At 40.1% G+C, this 21,277-nt stretch overlaps 3 protein-coding genes across 5 annotated transcripts; 1 reads left to right on the top strand and 2 right to left on the bottom strand.

The window, feature by feature from the left end:
* Positions 1–434: 434 nt before the first annotated feature.
* LOC112197236 (flowering time control protein FCA) lies at positions 435–10,355 on the top strand. Of its 3 annotated transcripts, none has more exons than XR_005809820.1 (19): positions 435–955; positions 1,184–1,254; positions 1,339–1,417; positions 4,844–4,926; positions 5,002–5,053; positions 5,418–5,479; positions 5,738–5,804; positions 6,173–6,252; positions 6,387–6,451; positions 6,642–6,698; positions 6,806–6,965; positions 7,356–7,424; positions 7,541–8,104; positions 8,619–8,822; positions 8,903–9,109; positions 9,190–9,228; positions 9,512–9,574; positions 9,652–9,767; positions 9,888–10,355. XR_005809820.1 is itself a non-coding variant. In XM_024337854.2 (19 exons), the coding sequence occupies exons 1-19, from the start codon at positions 841–843 to the stop codon at positions 9,893–9,895; spliced, it is 2,097 nt and encodes a 698-aa protein (XP_024193622.1). In that variant the 5' UTR covers positions 435–840; the 3' UTR covers positions 9,896–10,355. The 3 variants fall into 3 exon arrangements, 1 of the variants encoding a protein (XP_024193622.1); XR_005809819.1 differs by having other exon boundaries at positions 5,412–5,479; XM_024337854.2 differs by having other exon boundaries at positions 5,412–5,479; positions 9,652–9,697.
* Positions 10,356–11,785: 1,430 nt separating this feature from the next.
* On the bottom strand, positions 11,786–13,480 carry LOC112200193 (peroxidase 40). Its single transcript, XM_024341215.2, has 4 exons — positions 12,983–13,480; positions 12,699–12,890; positions 12,437–12,602; positions 11,786–12,230 (listed from the first exon to the last, which is right to left on the bottom strand). The coding sequence occupies exons 1-4, from the start codon at positions 13,232–13,234 to the stop codon at positions 11,827–11,829; spliced, it is 1,014 nt and encodes a 337-aa protein (XP_024196983.1). The 5' UTR covers positions 13,235–13,480; the 3' UTR covers positions 11,786–11,826.
* A 3,055-nt stretch (positions 13,481–16,535) lies between these two features.
* LOC112200216 (probable WRKY transcription factor 48) lies at positions 16,536–18,486 on the bottom strand. The gene is made up of 3 exons (XM_024341236.2): positions 17,813–18,486; positions 17,435–17,578; positions 16,536–17,313 (listed from the first exon to the last, which is right to left on the bottom strand). Exons 1-3 carry the CDS (start codon positions 18,352–18,354, stop codon positions 16,833–16,835), a joined length of 1,167 nt encoding a protein of 388 aa, XP_024197004.1. The 5' UTR covers positions 18,355–18,486; the 3' UTR covers positions 16,536–16,832.
* Between the last annotated feature and the right edge of the window lie 2,791 nt (positions 18,487–21,277).

Raw genomic sequence — 21,277 nt, 5'->3', positions numbered from 1 at the left:
TTTTTTATTTGGTATAGTTACATAATCAAATAACAAAATTATGTATTTTAGTAAAATATCTTAGCATGTATGCCCATTTTGGTAATTATATCCAGCCAAAGCACTTTTGCCTTGCAACTTACCAAACACATACAAATTACTTTTCGTTCTCACAGCACTTTTAAAAACAGTTTACCAAACAGCTCAGCTGCTTTCTCTCACACAGCAAGTTCGGAAGTGTTTCCTCTCACAACAAGTTCGGAAGTGCTTCATCTCACAGCAAGTTCGAAAGTGCTTCATCTCACAGCAAGTTCGAAAGTGCTTCCTCTCACAGCACAGCAATCCCAAACTAAGCCAAAGTCGATTTTATTCGGACCCCACGGCCCAGACCCAGACCCGGGACCTTCCCATTCATAATGTTCTTTTGTTTTTTAACCCCAACGTCGCGACGCAGAGAGAGAGAGAGAGAAAGCAACACAAATTTTTACTTCTCCCTGCTCCTTCTCTCTCTTTCTTTCTCACTCACAACCGGGGTACGAACGAAGACTTCACTTTGGTCTTCAACCTCCCCAAAGTCCTTCCCAACCGAAATTCAAAGCCCCCTTCCAGGCTTCCCCTCTCAATTAGGGTTAGGGTTTCCCAAACTCCGCCAAGCTGGATAGGTACAGAGTAGACCGCTATGGCCACAACAACAACGACGACGCCCCTGACTACCGTCGTCCCTCTCTCTTCTCCGACGCCCCCGTCAACCCTCAGCCCCACCTCCCTCGCCGCAGCCCCCCTAACTACCGCGGCGCCGGCGCCGCCCGTGGCTTCGACAGTCCGCCTCTTCACTCTCCCGCAGGAGGATTCCAGCCATTGATGCCCGCCGGACCCGCTGCCGGTGCCGGAGGGTTTCGCCCTTCCCACCCCGACCCTCCGCCGCTCTCCGGTCAGAAACGAGGCCATCCTTTCTCTGCCCGTGGTGGCTCTCCAGGTCTGTGAGAATAAAATTTATCTCTGCTGCTTCTGTTAACCATGGTTGCGTTTACTTAGTTACTCAAATTTAAGATAGGTTATATATTACTGCAGTAAATGCTAGGATAGTTAATCTCATTGACTCGACTCGTTGACAATCCTACTTAATACATTGAATGCTTGTTTTCCTTTGTATAGAATCTTGCTGCAAGTTTGTGCTTATGTATTGCATTGCATTGCATTTCAGATCGTTTTGATAGAGGAGGGTTTGCCAAGCTTTTTGTTGGATCAGTTCCGAGGACAGCCACTGAGGGAGAGGTAAGTCGGTCTAGATATTGTAGTTTACAGACCTTTTGATCAAGGAATTGTGTATGATTAACTCTAGACTTTTATCTAATGTAGATTCGCCCTTTGTTTGAAGAACATGGAGAAGTGGTAGAGGTTGCGCTGATCAAAGACAAGAAAACTGGACTGCAGCAAGGTATGTGACTGTGGTAACTTTGTGATGTTATGGTGATTGGTAATATCTTATTTCAGGTACTCTGAGAGGCAGATGGGAACAACTGAAAGCTCATCTTTCATCTCAGTTTGTTTTTGCAACAAGTTTCAGACTTGTTGGTTTTGGTTGCAACCTTTTTATCATGTCCTTCCTCTCAAAGACGAAGAAAGACAAGACATGTAAACCCACTAGAAACCAGTTTTGGAATAGCAGTTGGGATCTTGGAAGGCACTTAGGTCCTGCCCTTGGGATAGCGGCTGCAGAAGTGGGGGCATTACCCAGCAAATTATTTGTAATGGGAGTGTCTGTTGCCAACTGTAGCTTGTTTCTGTTAGGATGTTTAGGGAGTGCCTCTGTTGTACAAAAAATGACTCAGCAAATACATGGATTATTGCTTTTGAATAGTATTAATCACAATGTAATTTGGAGCATCTTTTTGGTTCGTTCCTTATCTGGTTGAACCTGGGAGAGCTTTGTTTGAATGACTTGGAATGTCATGTGTCACTTTATGAGATTAACAGTATGTGATGGATCTAAAGTTGGATGGCCTGTGAGAGATGGATGATTATTGGATGAATGGATGTTGTGAGTTTGTTAGTTTTATGCCTTTCACTATCTGAGTTTCACTTATTGTTGTGATGCTCGTACAATGGGTATTTCTATATGGTGAATGTATGCCTCCGTCTTTGTATACATTCAGTTAAGTTAGTTTAGTCTTTTTGCTTGGCTATGATGTGGCACTGGCTTTTTCTGGTACATGGTCCCAGGTGATAGAGTTTGGAAACTTACATCCTTTCTTTTGGAGCCGGCTCACATTGAGACTGTTATGTTGAAGGACTTGACTCCTTTATGATACTGATGAACGACCAACCGTACCAAAAATGTGATTGTGTGTTAATCTTTTTTGAACTGGAAACTCCTGTATTCATGCAGAATATGCATTGGATAACCGTGCTAGTGTACCCTTACTTGAGTAATGAATGCTGAGTCATTTTCAGTACGGGATTATGCTTGTGTTGGCTTGCGTGTGGTTATTGATACATAGAACGTGCACTGGCAAAAGCATTTTATTTGGTCTTGTTAGTTTCTTTATTGGTTTTGTGTCTTTTCTTGTAGTGCAACTCGATGGAAGTTTGAGATTTCAGGTTAAAGTTTAACTGGGTTGTCTAGGTTCTGGAATCCTGTCTAGTTGGTTGTTTACAGTTCCCTAACTTATTGTGCGCCTGATCCCAGGTGGTAGAGGCCACCGACCAAGTATGGTCTGTGTTTATAGTTTTCTTACAGTGGCTTCTCTTATCTTGATGCTTACATCTCTTGTATAAATGTATGCAAATGTTGATAGAACTTTCTTTCAGTGTTGAATGTTGCTCATAATTGTCCTTTTTGATGGTGGTTATCTTGAGTTGAAGTGTCTTTTGTTTTTTCCCTTCTGTTTATGGGATGTGAAGTATAAGGATTTCGGCGTATGGGTGAATATATATTTTGTTTTCTTTGTTTGCCAATCTTCAGCTATGTGAATCAGGCTGATTTATGTGAAAGCCTATGTGATATTTGGTGAAATTAGTGATGGAGATGTAGCTGGTGGTATCTGTCTTGTATGACGTATCTGACCACTTTTGGTGGTTAATGGTGGCATCATTGTGTTAAGTTCTTTTCAGGGGAGATAGTTAGTTGTCTATTTTATCTTCAATTATTATTATCATCGATTTATGTCAAGGATTACCACCTAGAATAGTAGGATAGAGGAGCCTTGTTGGCTTAACTCAGAGATCTGACTGGTTATGTGAGCTGGGAGGTGGCAGTTTCAAAATACACCCTCAAGTTTCTGCTACATAAGTTTGGCTACCATCAGGTACCCTTGAGGTAGAGTGGGAAAACCTGTGTTTGTTGAGCCCTGTGATGATTGTTTTAGACTCTTCCTTGTAGAGTGCCTCATCTTGGATCAGGACTTGTTCCCCTCAGTTGGGAATTTTACATCTCTTTTCTCAGTGTTTATGTTGATAGATAGTTTTGGGCAAACTAAGTGTGATATAAGCAGTTGTATTTATGATTGGGTGCTCTTCTGAGGTCAAAGTTTTACTGATTTGATGAATTTAATTAGGTGTAGTATGGTTTGTCACATGAAACTGCTTAGTTATAAGTCTAGCTGGTGTAGGCAACAACTGTGGTTGGCTGTTTTCTTGGGATATTCTTTCTAGGGTTGCCTTTTGCAGTGAAATGGGTGTGATTTGATGTTCATCCATCTCACGTAACCTTTTGGATAATGGGGTGTTTTGATTATACATGTTGGTTTGATGTATATGCAGGTATTTATTCTGACTAGAGGACAATGATCTTGGAATCAAAGTAAACTGTATAGTGATTTGTTTAGCATTTTGGTCTTTTTTTTGGCTATCAAGCTTCCCATTATGAGCCAAACGAGGAAGCTTATGGTAGATTATGTCGTCAGAATCCTTGTATATGTACCTTTTCCATCTAGCTAATATTATCTTGGTTGCTTACTATGTTCTTGTTAGCACATCAATATTATTTAGGGGTTGTTTGCCTGATTTCTTGAATTTAATTTGACTTGGCATGGTGGATGAAAGTGCATAGTTTTGAGATATAGAATGAAAAGTGTCGTTGGCGTTTTTCTAGAGAATGTTTGTTTCTAGGGTTGCTTTTTGCTGTAAAACGCATGGGAATATTCATTCATCTCTGGATTCATGCTACTTTCTGTTGAGTGGTGTGCTTTGATGGTATATAGATGTTGGTTTGATGTGTATGTCTGTGAAGTTATTCCGTTAGAGGGTCAACGACCCTGAAATAATAGCTGAACTGTACACTGTTTTGTTTTGATTTCTTGATCATCTATTGACTCCTCAAGCTTCCAATCTTTATGAGCCAAATTAGGGATATGAGAAGGTTTTTGAAAAATCTGATCTATGAAACCTTGTTTTTGTACTTGTACCATTATCATACCCTTGTGAATGAGTTGGTGACATTGTTGAATGGAAATCTTGTTTGTAATGGTATTTTTCTGGTATTTGAAAGAAGAGAATAATAATGATGACTTTTGTATTCAAAGTGTCATCTAGTATTTTTCTTGCACTGATGAAAAGCTCACTCTTTACGGAATGAGTAGTGGTCTTTCATAGGTGTATTTTTAACAATTATTTCTTGTCTAGTAATATGATATTGAGATGCTTAATTATGGGTCTGGGGTTGTTTCTATAGGTGTGTCATAAGGTTTGAGTACTTATATCTGTATATAAATTTCACCTGTTGGACGTTTTCCCTTCTTTTGGGAGTGCAGGTGCTTAGGAATACAGTGTGTTGTTTTGACGCTTTTTTAATGTGAATATATCTCTATGTGAACCTAGCTGCTTATCTGTAACATTTTCATAAGGGTGTAAGTTGCATATGCAGGTTGTTGTTTTATTAAATATGCAACCTCAGAAGAAGCTGATAGGGCCATTAGAGCTTTGCATAATCAACATACTCTTCCTGGGGTGAGTTCTCTTACTGTTTGATTTTCAACGTCAGTGTAACTAGTCTATAGTTGATTCACATACTTTGTGTTCCAGGGAGTAGGTCCTATCCAAGTCAGATATGCTGATGGGGAACGAGAACGCCTTGGTAATTGTCATCTTGATGTGGATGTTTTTATCAGTTCTTATGTGCAAATTTTATCAATGACAGCTTTCCTTTTTACCAAACCTTTCTTTCTAAATACTAAATATGTAGCTCAAATTGTCAACAAAATACCTGTCTAGAGTTTTGCTGACTCACTTCTGAAAAAGACAGACAACAGTGTTGTGCTTTATCCTCCTTGCTCTCTTAAACCCTTTCACTATCAGTGATCTCTCCATTTAATTTTTTTTTATCAAAGTACACGGCGGAAAAACTTTATATTTCGTCTCTCTGGGTTTGCACACATCTATGATATTGTCTTTTCTAATTTTTCTGTTGTTTGTAATAATTCCTTTAATGGTAGGTGCAGTTGAGTACAAACTGTTTGTGGGCTCACTGAACAAACAAGCTACGGAAAAGGAAGTTGAGGAAGTATGTTGTACGCGAACTATCTATTATTTTTTAGTATTAGTATTTCCCAGCATACTTTTATGAAGATGAAAGAGTTTCTCATTAGTGACTTATTTTACATTCAAGTAAAGACAATATAACTCTTGCTTTGATGGACACTTCTGGTCAATTTGTGAAACTGCAAGCAAGCACTCTTAATTCTTCTGGAAGTTCTTTAGGAAAATAAAAACAAATTTATAGAAGCTGTTAAAAAGATCATTAACTGGTTTCCTTTTGCAGATTTTTTCACCATATGGTCTAGTTGAAGATGTTTACCTCATGCGTGATGAATTGAAGCAGAGTCGTGGTATGCTTTCTAGTCCTATTTATTTCGCAATATAGAGATAGCTTTTGTAGATTTAAGGAAGGCTTTATGCCCTGTGATGTTTTCGTATGCTAAATGTTATCCACTGATGTATTGGTAATCTGGTCCTTACTCTATTCGTACTCATAAAAAATGTGCATTGTATTTCACAGATAGTTATTTTCAGATTACTGAATAAGTGATGTTTTTTGTTTCATGTACTTTTTCAAGAATAAGACTGGGTCTTTGAAATAGCTTGGCCTGGATTGTTGATTTTTGCACATACTTTAACTGTATTCTTTCTTTTGTCACTCCACTATAGTCATACTATAGCTTATTTCCACTTTTAATAACATAAGTATGTCTTTTAGGATGTGGATTCGTTAAGTATTCCCACCGAGATATGGCGTTGTCAGCAATAAATGGTCTAAACGGGCGCTACACTATGAGAGTTAGTATTTTTCTTTTTCCTTTTGGTTTTCTTGAATTTTGTCTCCTTCATAATAACTTAGTAATATTTTGCTACATTTCGAGTTATCAAAGGATATTCAATACTAAAGCGACATGTTTATGTTCTTTCCCCAGGGTTGTGAGCAACCACTAACTGTCCGGTTTGCTGATCCTAAAAGGCCTAGGCCTGGAGAATCAAGGTTTTCCCCTCTTCATGCCTTTGTCTTCTTCTATTTTTTGTTAAAGGCTTCTCTATATTCTTCAGGCACTGGTTAGGTTGTGTTGAAGAATAAATTTTGGCTTGAATCTAATTGTTTGCTGGACATGTAAAGTTATCCTCAATGTTGCCCAAAAAAGGTCCTAATTGTTTCTGGATTTTCTCTTGTTTAGGGGTCCTTCTTTTGGAGGTCCAGGTTTTGGTCCTCGGTTTCAAAGCCCAGGGGTCAGGTAATTTGCCTTCCATTATCTGCATATTTTGGTGAAGTTGGTCCATTCTGTCCTCATTTCCATATTGTAGTTATTTACATACTTTGCTATTCACTTCCTCCAAGCAGACCAGTACCTAACTTTGGTGATCCTACGAGTGATCAAATTCCAACTAATGCTTGGCATCCAATTAGTCCACCAAACTTGGTGCCATCCCCCAATCCTGGTATTCGTGGCTTTGGGGCCCATTTGCTTCCTAGGTCTGGAGACATGGGACCCTTTAATTCGGTAAGAAGAATTGAAGCCCATTTGTTTCATGATTCTATTTCTCAAATTGTAAATAAAGATCTGAATTGCTGGTTTTTTTTTCCCTAGAATTCTGTGTCTTTTATGGTGAATGATATGAATTTCGGTATTTGGTGGGGTTCATTAACACACCTACAAAAGTCATCTAGTATTTGACATGTGTTCATTGACTGAATTGTAAATTATGTGATCTTTTGGCATTCACAATGACAAAATTGTCTTCTTTACCTGAAGCTATAATAGGGTTCATGTATGTGTGCCAATTTTTTGTTTTGTTTTCATGTTTGACATGAAGTTAGCTTCTTTTATATTTACATGCTTTTTGTTTATAATTTTAAAACTCTGCTTATTATTTACTCGTCAAATTTCTAGGGCGGCCATGGCAGCTCTGTAGAGGGTCCACATCCTGTGATGGCAGTTTCATCTCAAGCAACACAGCAGGTATGGGTGACTGGAGTTTATTTCAAGTAGCATGCTACTCGAAACAATGATCTTTTAACTTACGTTGTATTCTGGAGTCCAAGACCAAAATAATGATCTCCTATTGTAATTTTCAGAATCTTAACCAGTCGATGTCACATATGGGCCAGCAAATTTCCCCATTACAGAAGCATAATCAGTCACCTCAGCATTTGCCACCTTCCCTTCATCAGCACCCTCAAACTCCAGCACCCTACGCACTCACACAAACAGCACGGCAGGTTGGTCAACCACAGCTTCCTCCTCCTGCTGGCCAAACACCATTTAATCAAGCTTTACCATCACAAAGGTTACATGGGTTGGGCGGACAGCTGTCGGCCTCTCAGCCTGAGGTCCAGCAGAATGCATCATCTGCTCCTGCATTACCAACCCTTTTGAATATCAACTTAAAATCTCATTCGATGTCCGCAACAAATCAACAGCAACGTCCTTCTGCTCCTGTTCAACAACAACTTCAAACGCTTCAGCAGTCTCCTTCTCAGTTAGCTCAGATGCTGTCGCAACAGACACAAACTTTGCAGGCAAGCTTTCAATCGTCTCAGCAGGCGTTCTCGCAGCTGCAACAACAGGTGCAGCAAATGCAACCATCAAATCAGGGTCTGTCGCTGCATCAGACTTCCCAGTCCAACAAACAGCAGCAGGTATTTAATTACATTCTATGATTTGATTTTTCTTTTGTATGAATATGTGGTAATTGGATGGTCCAGCTGTGCTACCATGAAGTTGTTGATTCGGAGCTATTCTTTCATGGTCTTGCCTTAGTTGCTTAAGTCGATCAATTGCATGAGCAGTGACTCAACAACTGTTGAAACAGTTATTTTGATCCCATGCATAAGTGAAGTTGGAACTTTGTTTTGGCTTGGGATGTACTCTGTGGCTCATAACTGGTGGATATTGACTGTTGCATGCATGTCTCCCAGGGATAACAATTTCTTGCCTATCAACGTGATAAATATTTAAACCTGGCTGATGCTGATATAAGATATGTTAATTATTTGTCAAAGTAGAAGTATTCTACTATCTTTGCATCTATGGAAGGCTTATGTCCTGTGATGTTCATTTGCTTCTGATCATCTTTACCAACTCTTGGATTTTGCTTCTGATCCTCTTTTCCAACTCTAAGATTATATGCTGAACAGTATATTGTTCCTGCAGTCTCAGTGGAATGGAATAGTACCACAGACAGTTGCAAATACCCCTGCTACAACACCAGCTGCAGATGTGCCTTCAGCCACATCTGTTGCTCCTGCTATACCTGTAACAAACCAGACTGTAACTCCTGCAAAATGTATTTGGACAGAGCACACCTCCCCGGATGGATACAAGTACTATTATAATAGTGCAACTGGTGAAAGCAGGGTAAGAAATTTGTCAATAAGAGTCCTTGTTCTTGGCCTTTTAACTGCAATGTTACTGATGCTGCTAATATGCACTTGCAGTGGGAAAAACCTGCCGAACTTGCATTGTTTGAGCAACAGCAGCACCACCAAAAGACATCAGTTCAGCAGCCTCAGACCCCTTCACTACCTCAAAATCTATCTGCGCAGCAGCAAGCATCTCAAACACAACAGATGCATCTTCAATCTCATCTTCATCCACAGCCTCGGCCCAATCTTCAGTCGCAACATCCATCTTTGTCTTCAACGGTCAGTGTTTCCTTGTGCTTTCTGAAATGAAAAGATTAAATGCCAAAACTCATTACTAACTCATTAGTTCTGAATTCCAGTACCAGGATTCTGGAATTGTAGGCCAACAAAATGCTCAGGTAAATTCTGATTCACTGCAAAAATTTCATATTCAGAAAATATTTGCAATGGCATAGTGAAATGGTGCCTTGGACTTCCAAATAAGATATTTTGTCTTCTTTTTGAGTCTGAACAGTAGATATCTCTACGCGTACCAAGTTGTAGCTAGGTGCTATACGTAGTTCTTACTTCATGTTGTCAAAGCTCTGTATTCTGTGTATATTTCAGGTGGTTACACTGAACAACTCGCATTATATGCACTCATATGTAAGTGTTTTCTTTTTTTGTCTTTTGTGTCTCCAGGACTTCGGATTTTCAAAGTTACCCCCGACAACCAGCTCGGTTAGTGATCCTCACTTCCAACAGGTATTAATGTTCCAATTTTATGTCCTCGGTTTCTTTTGTGTATCAGAAATTAATTTTTTGGTTTGTTTCTGCTCCAGGGGCTTCAGGCTGCTCAGGAATGGATGTGGAAGAACAAGCCAACAGGTTCTATTTAATTTTTCTGATCCTGCTTTATGTTCCCCTTAAAACCATGGGCTTTACTGCTTCATTTATGGTAAATATTAAAGCTGCTTGATATATGTTTGAAATACTGTAGCATCATATGTGTTGAGGGTTGCCTCTCTTTTTATTACTTTTTACCCCTGTTAATATGGTGAAATATTTTGACGTCCAGGTGCTTGAAGTGGTTGAGCAGAGTTCAAGGTGTCACATGGGCATAGGAGTTGATGCTTGGAGAGAGGTAGATGAAGGAGAGGGTGTTGTCATCAATCTTGATAGCAAGGCAGCAAGGTCTTTGAGCTTGAAAATGCCAAATTGGATTTATGACGGGAATATTTCCTTCAGGCATTCGGTTTCTTTTGCATGAGCTTCGACTATTTATAGTTACTGGCTCGCTAAGTTAAAACACTTGTGCCATAGTATTGGGCAAGAAATTGCCTGAAATGAGTTGTAGGATGTAACTCTCGTGTAACATAGAATCCAACAGTGGTAATATCTAGTATAGCTGTATTAAGAAGGCAGGTTGGCAATTCATTGAAGGGCTGCATGCCTTTCTATTTTTCCAGACATTGAGAATTGCCAGATGCCCCACCCTTTGAGGAAATCTGTCATTCGAAGTTCCAAAAAGAAAATCCAACCATGATGACGCTTCTTAGTTTTCCCTAATTAAAGCCTACTGAAAGTAAGAAACCTGTGGCTCCAAAACCTGCAGAGAATGGCAAAGAGAAAAGTGTTTTGACAACATTTTAGGCATTAGCTAGGTTTATCTTTTGGATGACTAGTTGAAGGCAAATGGTTAGTGTCTTTTGAGTTAAATCTCCAAGAAGAATAAGCAACAAGAAGCTTTTCACATAAGCAAGGTTGTACACTCGTACCTATTCAGTGTGGTCTGACGTTTTTACATTTACATGCAAATTTGGTGATCGTTGGCCATCAAAATTGAATAAATGAGTTCACCAATTAAGGTCAATCCTGGTAATCTGCTATACAACTATACAAGGCTATAGGAGCCATCTTCCTTACTGCTAAGAAACAAGCACCTAGTTGGTTTTATGATATTTTTCTCCCAGTGATGGATTAGGTCCCATTTTATAAATCCAAATCCCTATACTTGGCCTCTTTACTTGAATGCGTTGGATGCTGCCTGCATGAATATGTGGTGGGAGTGTGGGAATTCCTACATTGATCAAACCAAGTTTCTCAAACACAATAGCTGCATCTTCAACCTCAGCTTCGGACCACCTTCAGCCTAAACTGAACTTACAACAGCCATATTTGTCTTCAATATTGGTCAGTGTTTCCTTGTGATTTCGGAAATGAAAGATTTGCTTTGCATGACTCATTTCTAACTCAACAGTTTTGAACTTAGATACCGAGGCTTCTGGAATTAGAGGCCAACAAAATGCCAAGGTAAATTGCACATTCATTGTTACACTCACATGCACGAGTTCAAAATGATCCCCTAATCAGTACAGCATTCGTCTTATACACTAAATAGTTCCATGCTCACTCTGGAGTTCCATGTTGAGGGAGCTTTGTACTTCGTGTATATTCTAATTTCCAAGTGGTATTCAGCTTTAGTTTTATATCCTCAGTTTCTTTTCTGTATGACCTATTATTTCTGACCTGGGGGATTCAAGATTTGCTCAGCGGATGTGAATCGAAGAATAAGCTAATAAGTTGGTTGTCAGTTTGGGAGTGTGTGTGTGTGTGTGGGGGGGGGGGGGGGGGGGGTTGTTGCGGGCATCTGGTATCGATCGATCTTGATTGCCACTGTGAAGCCACAAAGGTCTTTGAGCTTTATAATGCCAATTGGGATATACAGTCCTAATTTCTTCAGCCATTCGTTTATTTTTCGTGATCTTAATTTGAGTATTTTCAGTTGCTACCTCACACAGTTAAACACTTGTATGTGTCATTGTATTAGGCAAGAAATTGCCTTGTATGAATTGTAAAATGAAACTCTATCTATAAAATAATATAATGATAATTAGATACTGTCAATTCATTAATTTGTGTTGACAATTGCTAGATGCAACACTGTTAAACATATCTAATTTAAGCATCCCACTGATTAGTAAGTAGTAATAGATCACCACAGTAGAGCTCAGAGATCAATTGACAGCTCGACAATTCCTACGAATCTCCCCGTTCATCCCAGTCCCCACTCCCAAGCTTCCCATTTTGATCATGGAGTTTTTGAAGTCCTCAAAGAAGGCAACCACATCCTCTGCATAGGTTTCCACAAGCTCAAGGGTCTGATCATCTCCGGTCACCAGATTCTGGTCCGAAGGAAGCAAACCCTGTCCCGAAAGCAGGTTAACATAGTACTGGTTGTCAAATGTTGCCGGGGTTGCAAGGTCAAGATTGGCCAGTGTTGCATTGCTGTCTGATCCGGAGCACAGCTCCTGCAGGGACTGAACGAACTCAAGGGATGCATCCGGGGCATTCGAGGTGGTAGCGCCTTGTAGGCGCCCGCGGAATGTGGTACACCGGGCTCTCCCCATAGTGTGTGCACCTAGCAAAGAGCAAAGTTGGTAAGACTTTTCTTGTTCTTCAAGTAAGCATAATGATATAATGAAACGTATGGATGTAAAACAATCAAGACTTGGGTTTCGGCTTTCATGTCCAGCCTCTCTTCAGTACTTATTTTTTGTTTTATTTTTCTTTATTAAATTTCCCTCGCTTGTCGAAAAAAAGAAAAGTTTAAGTTTGAGAGTATACCAGAGAGCACAACCATGTCCCTCAGACTAAGGTTTACATTCTGGAACTTGGAAACCAGGTTTGCAACAGTGGAATTTGGGCCTGGTATGTTGTTATTTGCTAATGATTTGCTAGCAGTGAAGCTGTCCTTTCTTCCCATTTGAACATCCCAGCTTGGTCCGCCGGACTAAAAATTCATCAACTTTTCAAACTGTTAATCAAAATCCCATATGCATGTGAGCAATAGCGCTAACACTTGAGCTAGAAATAGTGAAATACAGACCAGAACAACAGAGTCTCTGGCAGCAGTAGCAAGAATGTCGGCACAGGAAACTGTTTCGGGGCAAACGGATTCAAGGTCTGATTTGATAGCATCAATGACATCAAAACCCCTCAGAGAATTCAAGTTAGGTGCTGCTGTTTTTTCACCTACAAAGTTGGCACTATCATCTAGTAACACTGAAGCATCGCACCCCTACACAAGTAATTCTCATTATATTACAAACAAAATCAATAGCATATAATTAACATTATAGTGTAACAAGCAAAACGAGCTAAACAACATACATTGACAAAGCAGTCGTGGAAATGGAGGCGAAGCAGAGAGGCTGCCATTCTGGAGTCGTCCAACACCGCCTCTTGGACCCGAGAAAATATTATAGCCTCTGCCGCGGAGCAGAGATTGGACACATCATTCCCTGATTGGTCACCACAATCATCACCATATCCTCCTCCTTCACTCGTGGTCTTCGGCACAATTGAAAACAAAACTGCGAGGTTGAGCAATAGCGAAAGTAGAGCCAAGTACTTCATGGCCATCTTGGATATACTGGACTCTAGTCTCTTGGTTTATGGAGTGAGAATGAACTAGTGTCTCTATTATATAGAGGTAGCTTGGGAGGGTGAAGTAACAAAGGGCAGACTGGGTCATTGAGGTTTGGTGTTAGTTAAGAAGACATAGTCAAGTAAGCTTTAGAAGAGGTCAGTACCGAGCAGTACTGAGTAGTGATTGATGAGCAAATGTGCCTACCTAATGCCATGTGCTTCTTTCTTCGTACTATCCTTTTCAGTTCCTCTCTCTGATATTCTTGGATTTGATCTGCTTTTGATACTTAATACCAGATTAATTGCGATTATTAATCTGGAATTAAGTATAGATAATTCCAGTTACAATTAAAGCATACACGAACTAAGGAGGGACACATCACAATCAAATAATATGATATTTTGGGGAAATCTTCATTGATTAGCTAGTGTAGAAAATGACTTTCCAACAGCTAACAAACTGACGGGACGTTGAGCTTGCACTCAATGAGTTTGATACTATGACATAATTAGGGTGTAATCTTTTATAAATAGGAAAAACTCAAAGCCATATGGGAATCCAATTAAGTGGTGGCAAAGGTCAAATCCAATTCTTGCCTAGGTTGAAACCTTCTGCTTCTATCTATGCGTGTATACGAGGTACATATTAAATGAATAAACTTGTTCAGAGTTATCATGTTGACGTTAGATAAACATATAGGTACGACAACCTCACCGTGCATTTTACAAATCGAACGAGCAGTCGAGTTGGTAATGACGGATCCTGAAATTTTTAATAGAGGACTAAAATCACTACATGGTTTTAGTTGGCTAAATATTTATGTAGTCGTGTAGATTACTTGAGCTAAGGTGTTGCTATGCTAGCTCAAATAGGTTAGAAATGTAGCTAGTATTCAATATATATGATCTACATTTTCCTATGTGCTTGTAGGTTTGGGCTTTCATCAATCTTGGCCCAAATGTGAGTAAGTTTATTGGAGGCGAGGGGAAAGCTGAGATTTAAATTGTTTCTATGTATGATATAGGTATAGCCGATCACTTACAGAGTCGATTGGCCCTTGCCAATTGGCCAGTTTCCACAAGGTAAATTGAGTATTATGACATGGATTTACATATATGAAAGGGGATCTACTTTTGACTTATAAGTTGGTCACCAACAGAGATTTTTTTTTTCTTTTTCTTCTTCTTGTTTAAAGAGGAACAAAGGATTTCACTCTTAATCCAACGGTAACTTGAACTCATGGCTTCATCGTTAGGCAGTGGGTGCTCTAACCAACAGAGATATCTGAAGGCCATATGCCCATATCTATAAAGTCTAATCTCTCCTTTTAGGTGCTGTATATACAGCTAGACTTGGGACTGTGTAGAGCACTCAGAATACAAGCTGATCAAAAAATTCGAGGTTCTACGGTGGCAGAAGACAGAAGTAATGGGCATCGAACTAATCATATTGAAGCATATTCCCATGGAGTTTGAATCTATGTACACAAAGAATCTCCAGCGCACTTTAATTTTCATGCATGTAAAAAGAGAGAGACCCGGCCCCTTGTTGGTGTTTCTTTCAGGCATATATCTGACTATCTGGGTGGCATTAAGTTGAAATTTAGAGCTACCTGGAGTGACTTTATTCATTTGCAGAATAAAATTATTGTGGCGTAAAATTAGGTAGAAATATGTGAAGATTCCGACAACATAACGTGTTAGATACTATGATATCGGGTTTAAGTTATATAGCAAAGAGTGAAATCTTGTGTGCTACCATGCACGCATGTTTCTGGGGGATCTGGTTTCACATTTGAACCCTTAAAAAAAAATTGCTGCAATGCGTGCAGACAATCTAGTACTCTAGTGCAAAGTCAAATATTCTCGATCCAAAACTCCAAACATAAGAAAAGTAGAAGCTATAATATTAAACTTGACAAACTTTCAGGCAGTACTTTCCCTCGGGCTTTGGACACACAGCTAGAATGAAAGGAACTCGTGTATGAGACATTTGCAGAAGACATCTATTGTTAGAGAACTTGAACACGCTTATCCTGCTACGCGGTTTCGGCTTAATTTGTCTGAATTTGAAATGCCATCAAGATAGGTAAAGGTTAAAATTTAGATCATGCATGTTCTTCGACCCACAATTTGGTTCTTGAAATAGTCATATAATTATGGCTAAGAATACGTATTGTGTTATCACTATTTACACACTCCATAGCATGCGGGTGGCGGAGAGAGGTAAGAGTTGTGGAGGCGCCCAAGCTCCAATAGGATATGGCTGCCGATGTGTTTGATGAATTGCTTCTTAGACATCCTGTCTAACTTGGATATGTAGTAATTCATACGATGGTGTATAAGTATGAACAATAACTATTCTCTTTCATATATTATGAACATTTCTGATAATTACTTGAAGAGATTAAATCACCCCTATTTTATATTATCCATATTCCTGACTCGGATACTAAAGTCTCTGGCGTATACGTATATAAATATTCCATTTTGCATTCGATGGATTAGGATAGGCTAATACATGTTTGCATGGTGCAATTCAAGTTAGCTAGTTTTCATGCACATAATGCTCATCTCTTTCTATAATTACAGCTTGGACATAATCTATGTAGGCCTCAAGAGTTGTATGGCTTTAAGTAGCATAAGAATTGAATAACATACCTACGGTGGTAAAGACAATGCGATATGGTCAAGTACTTGAAGAACTCCAATAGGTAACAAAACCCATATTTATCTTCAACTCTACTAAAAGCAACCCAATCTCACACCATATCCCTTCAAACCAAGAACACCCATATTAATTATCCTCTTACTTTACCAAGAAGTTGATCATCTCATTCTTCCATAAACCCATAACTATAACTTTTAGAGAGAGAATGCCATTAATAAGAAAGACCTCCATCCATGCATGCTTTCTAAGTAATAGCTGTGTATGTAGACTAAGTTTTCATAACCATATTCCTACCTTTAGGGTTTTCCCACCATTAATATTACTGACCCCAAAAGTAGGATCAAGTTCCCAGGTTCATTCTACATTCCACCTTTTTCCCATAAAGCCACATGAACAAGGTAAAAAGGAGAATTTCCAAATGGACTTTGCCACCTCAGTGTAAAACCCTAAGCTCTTCTTTTTCTGACCTATTTACCCACTTGATTATATATTCAAGCCTCCAACCAAATTAAAACTCAAAAGAAGACCAATTAAGAGGAAGAAGATGATGAAGAAGATCCACGTATGGAAATAACTCGAGGGAATGATACAGAAATGATATACAAAACCCATTAACAAATTTAATTAATTAATAAACTAGCTCGCTCCATGAAGATATATATATATCATCTCTAAGTACAAAGAATAACATTAAAAGCTAGCTGAATATAAAGTACGGAAACTACTAGTAGCCCAAAAGGCTAGTGAGTACTGCTAGAGATTAATTTTACAGAGCGAAAATGGTGATCGATATGAAGCAGTGATCGAATGCTTAGTCTTTCTAAAGATGAACCCCAAACAGATCGAAGTAGTCATCAGTCAGAGAATTACATACCAGGAATTAACAACACTTAAAACAATCATCAATATCCTTCCTTCCGTCTACCCTTCCTTAGTCTCTTTTCGAATCTGCGATGGCAGCATATCCTGAAGAAGTCCGTGGTCTCTAAGCAAATTAGAAGCGGCCAAATTAGAGGAATGACCTCCTCCAGTGTTATTATATCTCTGTTGAAACAAACCATGACACGACGCCGGGTTGAAACCATAGGATGGCGCTGAGGAGGTGGTAGTAGTAATGTTCAAAGAAGGCGAAGAGTTATATATATAAGAGTGCAAATGCTGTTGCTGTTGCTGCTGATGTTGATAGTGATGAGGAACACCATAGCCTGAGCCCGCTCCGGTGAACAAATGACCGGACAGCTCCGACGGCAGCGGCGCCATCCCCATGCTGCCGCGCGGCGTGATCGGGCTCGGGTGCGTGTGCTGGCCTTCGTAAGTCGTCACCACAATCGAAGGGTCGTCGGAGGACCTCTCCACCCTCTTCTTCACACCGCAACCTGCTGTGGTGCAACGATAGTAGCTCCTGTAACAAACAAAACCAACCCACATAAAAAAAAAACGTGTTGCATTTATTGACTACTACACCAAAATGACTTATTTCCGAAGCCGAAGCGATTTGGGGGCCTTTCGGTGTTGTACGTTACCTTGGATAAGGGCTGTTCTTGACAGCTTTTTGGCCGTACTTGCGCCATCTGTACCCGTCGTCTAGGTTATCGACCTCGCTCTTGGTCATGAACGCAAATCTCGGCTCCCTCTGCCTTTTCTGGTTCTTCTTTTTGGGTTTCAATCTGATTAGTCAAAAACCCATAAACAAACACAAACAAACCAAACCTGTTAGCAACTTCACTACTACCTAGCTTCTTTTTTCGTTTTGTTTTCATCATAAAAATCGGAAAATGAAATAGCAACTACACCAGACCCATCATGAGAACCAAAAACCCAAACGCTCCGAACAATCGTTATCGTGAATCGGACTCGACAGATTTGGTCGACAAAAAGAAAGGCGTGGAAATGAAGCTTACTGTTTCTGGGTCTTGTCCGGATCCTGGTCAGCATCTTCTTCCTCATCTCCTGCTTTTGTCGTGGTTTGCTCCTCATTATTATTATTCGCCGCATGAGCTTCATTAGACGAGGACGAGATCGAAGACGAGTTGGGTGTCGTGGGAGCAGTATTGGCGCCCGAGTTCAAGGCCTCGGAGTTAGTCCCACTCTCTGGCACTGTAGACGACACCGGCGACGGAAGCGCTTGTGTTTGCTGCTGCTGCTGCTGAGGTGGCATCATCATCGTCACCAACGAGTCAGACGGCGTCGTTTGGGTCCCGAAATCAACCACAGGAGCGAAGTCCGTGTTGCCGAGCAACTCCATGAAACCCAGATAACCCCGTTCGGGTTCTGAGTCGAAGATGCTTGAGAGTGAAGAGAAGGTGCTGTTGGGTATCATCGGAATCTCGTGATCGGAGAAAAGTGCTGAGTTGGCCATCGGTGCAGAGGAGGAGGAGGAAGGAGGAAGAGTAGTACGATTGGTGGTGGTGGTGTTGTTTCTCAGCTCCTGTCTACCATCCATGAGAATTTTAAAATCAACAGCACATATTCTCTCCCATTTGAACTTGTTCTCCAAGAATAGAGAGAAAGAAAGAGAAAAGAGGGAGAGATAAAGAGAGAGGGAGAAGGAGAGAGTGTGTGAAAGTGTTTGATATTTTTTATTTTTTTTTTCCTTTTTTTTTGGGGGGGGGGGGGGTTTAGGGGTTAATTTTTATTTTGAAATGGGCGTTTCGGGGATTTTGGTGTGAAATGGGGGATTTTTGGAGAACAGCTCGTCCCAGGGACGTTTCCCACTTCTCTCTCATTGTTCATTGTTGTAAGACGAGAGAGATGGGATGACCGGCGGGTGTCGGTAGGCGGCGTTGTACGGAGCGTGTGGACGGGACGGTGCCGAGCATTTAATGCGGGTGCGTGGGACCCCCCGTAGGCTGGGGACCTCAGTCTGTTTAACGCGGGTTTTAGACTGGTTTAGCCGGTGCAGTGTGGAAATGGGGACAAATGTGGACGTGGTAAGCTTTGGCTACCACGTGGGCCTTTTCTTTCGCGGCTTCGCCATTTGAGTTTTTTACTATTGGATTTTACCAAAACATCAGTCATTTTTGGAGTATTAGTAAAATCTTTAACCCACCCCCCCCCCCCCCCCGACGGCACATATATTTATATATTGAATTTTCAAGAATGATTTTCTGTTTCTTCTCAAATTTGTTCTTTGATAAAGTTTGCAATAAATACTACATAGGAATTTGAGGTTATTTAGTCGTATCATAGCTGACCCAGTCCTGTAAAATACTTGTTTCATTTTTCCAGTTTTTCTTTATTATATAATGTTTACAAACAAATTGGTGAGTTTTTTTTTTTTTTTTTTTTTTTTTGTAGAAGAGAAAATAATCATTAATCAACAAAGTTTACATTATGGGGGACATGAACCAAAACCCCAAGAAATCGCGGTTACAGAGACCATTAGGTCAAATGGCCAAAACTCTAATCACCAAACGCATATTTCCAAGGCTACGTTGAGCATATAAACCCGAAAATTCCAGTAAAACCTCGTAATCAACCGTGAAAAAGACAGCGTCCTCTTCAATACCGTGTCCGAAGGTGCTAGACCACGTGTAAAGGATCGCTTATCAGCAAATCAACAACAAAAGTAAACCAGAGTTGAACAAAATCGTCCTCGTCCTCGGGAATGACACCATTTACATGGCATAATACCTAGACCAATTCCTAGCTCAAGAGAGTAGGAAACCAACTCTAGCTCAAAAGAGTAGGGACTTATTAAACCTAAACAAACCAAACAAAAAACCCTAACTAAAACCAAACGATAACAAAGCCCAAAGACAGGGGCCCGGCCCAGACCCCACTTCCCCCAAAAGCAACCAAGCACTGCAGACAACCATTCCCACCGCCAGCAAACACCATCGTCATCACCCCACTGCCTCGGCGCTGCCAGACACCGCCACTCCACCTTGCCAAGTTGCAAACAGGATCTACATCCTGTTGACAACCGCACCCAGATCCAAACGCACTATAGAAACAGCTCCCTACGGGGATCCCCTCTGCCGTGATTTGACCGCCTCCACCACGATTCAGCCCGCCTATGCTATGACGCCATGTCCCACAGCCGGAAAGAAACAAACCGCCGCAATACCTCAACCGTTGTGGCCCCTTAACCCAGAAAGACAGATCTAGAACGATCTGCCCAACCCAAAATCAAGAGCTCACCCTCCTCCTCTGGACCGCATCTCTGCACTGAGGGCCCACCACCAATCATCACTGGCATCCTCTCCCGGGCCAGAACGTAGCGGCGGGATCGCCGGTAACGTTCGGCCGGGAGAGAACGTACAACTTTGGGTTTCTTCCTTTTTTTCCTTGCGCGTGGGGCGCGTTCCTAACCTACCATAAACCAAATTGTAATTCATACAAATTGGCGAGTTTATAAGCTTTGCATCTTAAAAATGTGATGAGGTTTGTATGGCAACTTGTATTTATCGTTCACTGAATATTTTTGGTTTGTTTCACTAAACCTATGTGTTTTTTTCTCATTTTTTTAATACAAATTGTTTTTATATGAGTTTGTTTTAAACAATTTTACCAGTATTTCTGCATATTAGTAAATCACATGAAGATATCTTTATGTTCAGACAAATAACTACACTAACACCTATATAACATATAATTCCACAATTGATTGATCGGTCCTTATATACTAGTCTATAAATCCAAGACATAATCATTAAGGCCAAAGCTTTTACTTCCATCTATCTAAAAAATTCTTAGGTAGGGCAGCTGTACCACGTGGTAATAGGGCTGTCCAATCAAGGCTTTGCAGGGGGGTGTTTTGGGTATATTAATTTACTAAAAGAGATATGATTTTGGGATATAAATATTTTTTTTCTTACTTTTAATTGGACAATTCTACCGCCACGTGATAGAACTATCCCTACTTAAGAATTTGTCCATCTATCTAAAGACTTTTATAGGTAGAGAAATGAGTTGAGAGTAGCCCATGAGGCACCGAACAAGTCATCCAAATCTTTAAGGATCCGTTTATAGGATTTTGAATATTATAATCAATAAAATTTAAATTTGAAATTTGAAATATGTTTTATTGTCTCAAAATAACAGTAAGAACCGAATTCAAGAATTTTGACCATATATGTAATTTTGTCATTACCAATCACTCATTTTCCCCTTTTTTGGGCAATTAAAAACATTTTTTTGTGATTGGATGTCTTTTTCGTTATGGACTTGTTTTATAGTTTATTCATTTTCGATGAATGTCGCTTTCTTCATGGCTCATGCCATCGATTCTTATAGGATTTTTTATGCGTTCCACATGACCCATGTGTCTCTCACCTCTTCTAACAATCAAAATATGATTATGAACAACTTATTAAACTTAAACCCTAAGGATTCATACCTGGATGAATTACTATTTGCTATAT

Source organism: Rosa chinensis, chromosome 4, assembly GCF_002994745.2.
Source record: "Rosa chinensis cultivar Old Blush chromosome 4, RchiOBHm-V2, whole genome shotgun sequence".
NCBI lineage: Eukaryota > Viridiplantae > Streptophyta > Magnoliopsida > Rosales > Rosaceae > Rosa > Rosa chinensis.
Note: the sequence above shows the minus strand (reverse complement) of the source record. Positions and strands in the feature narration are given on the sequence as shown.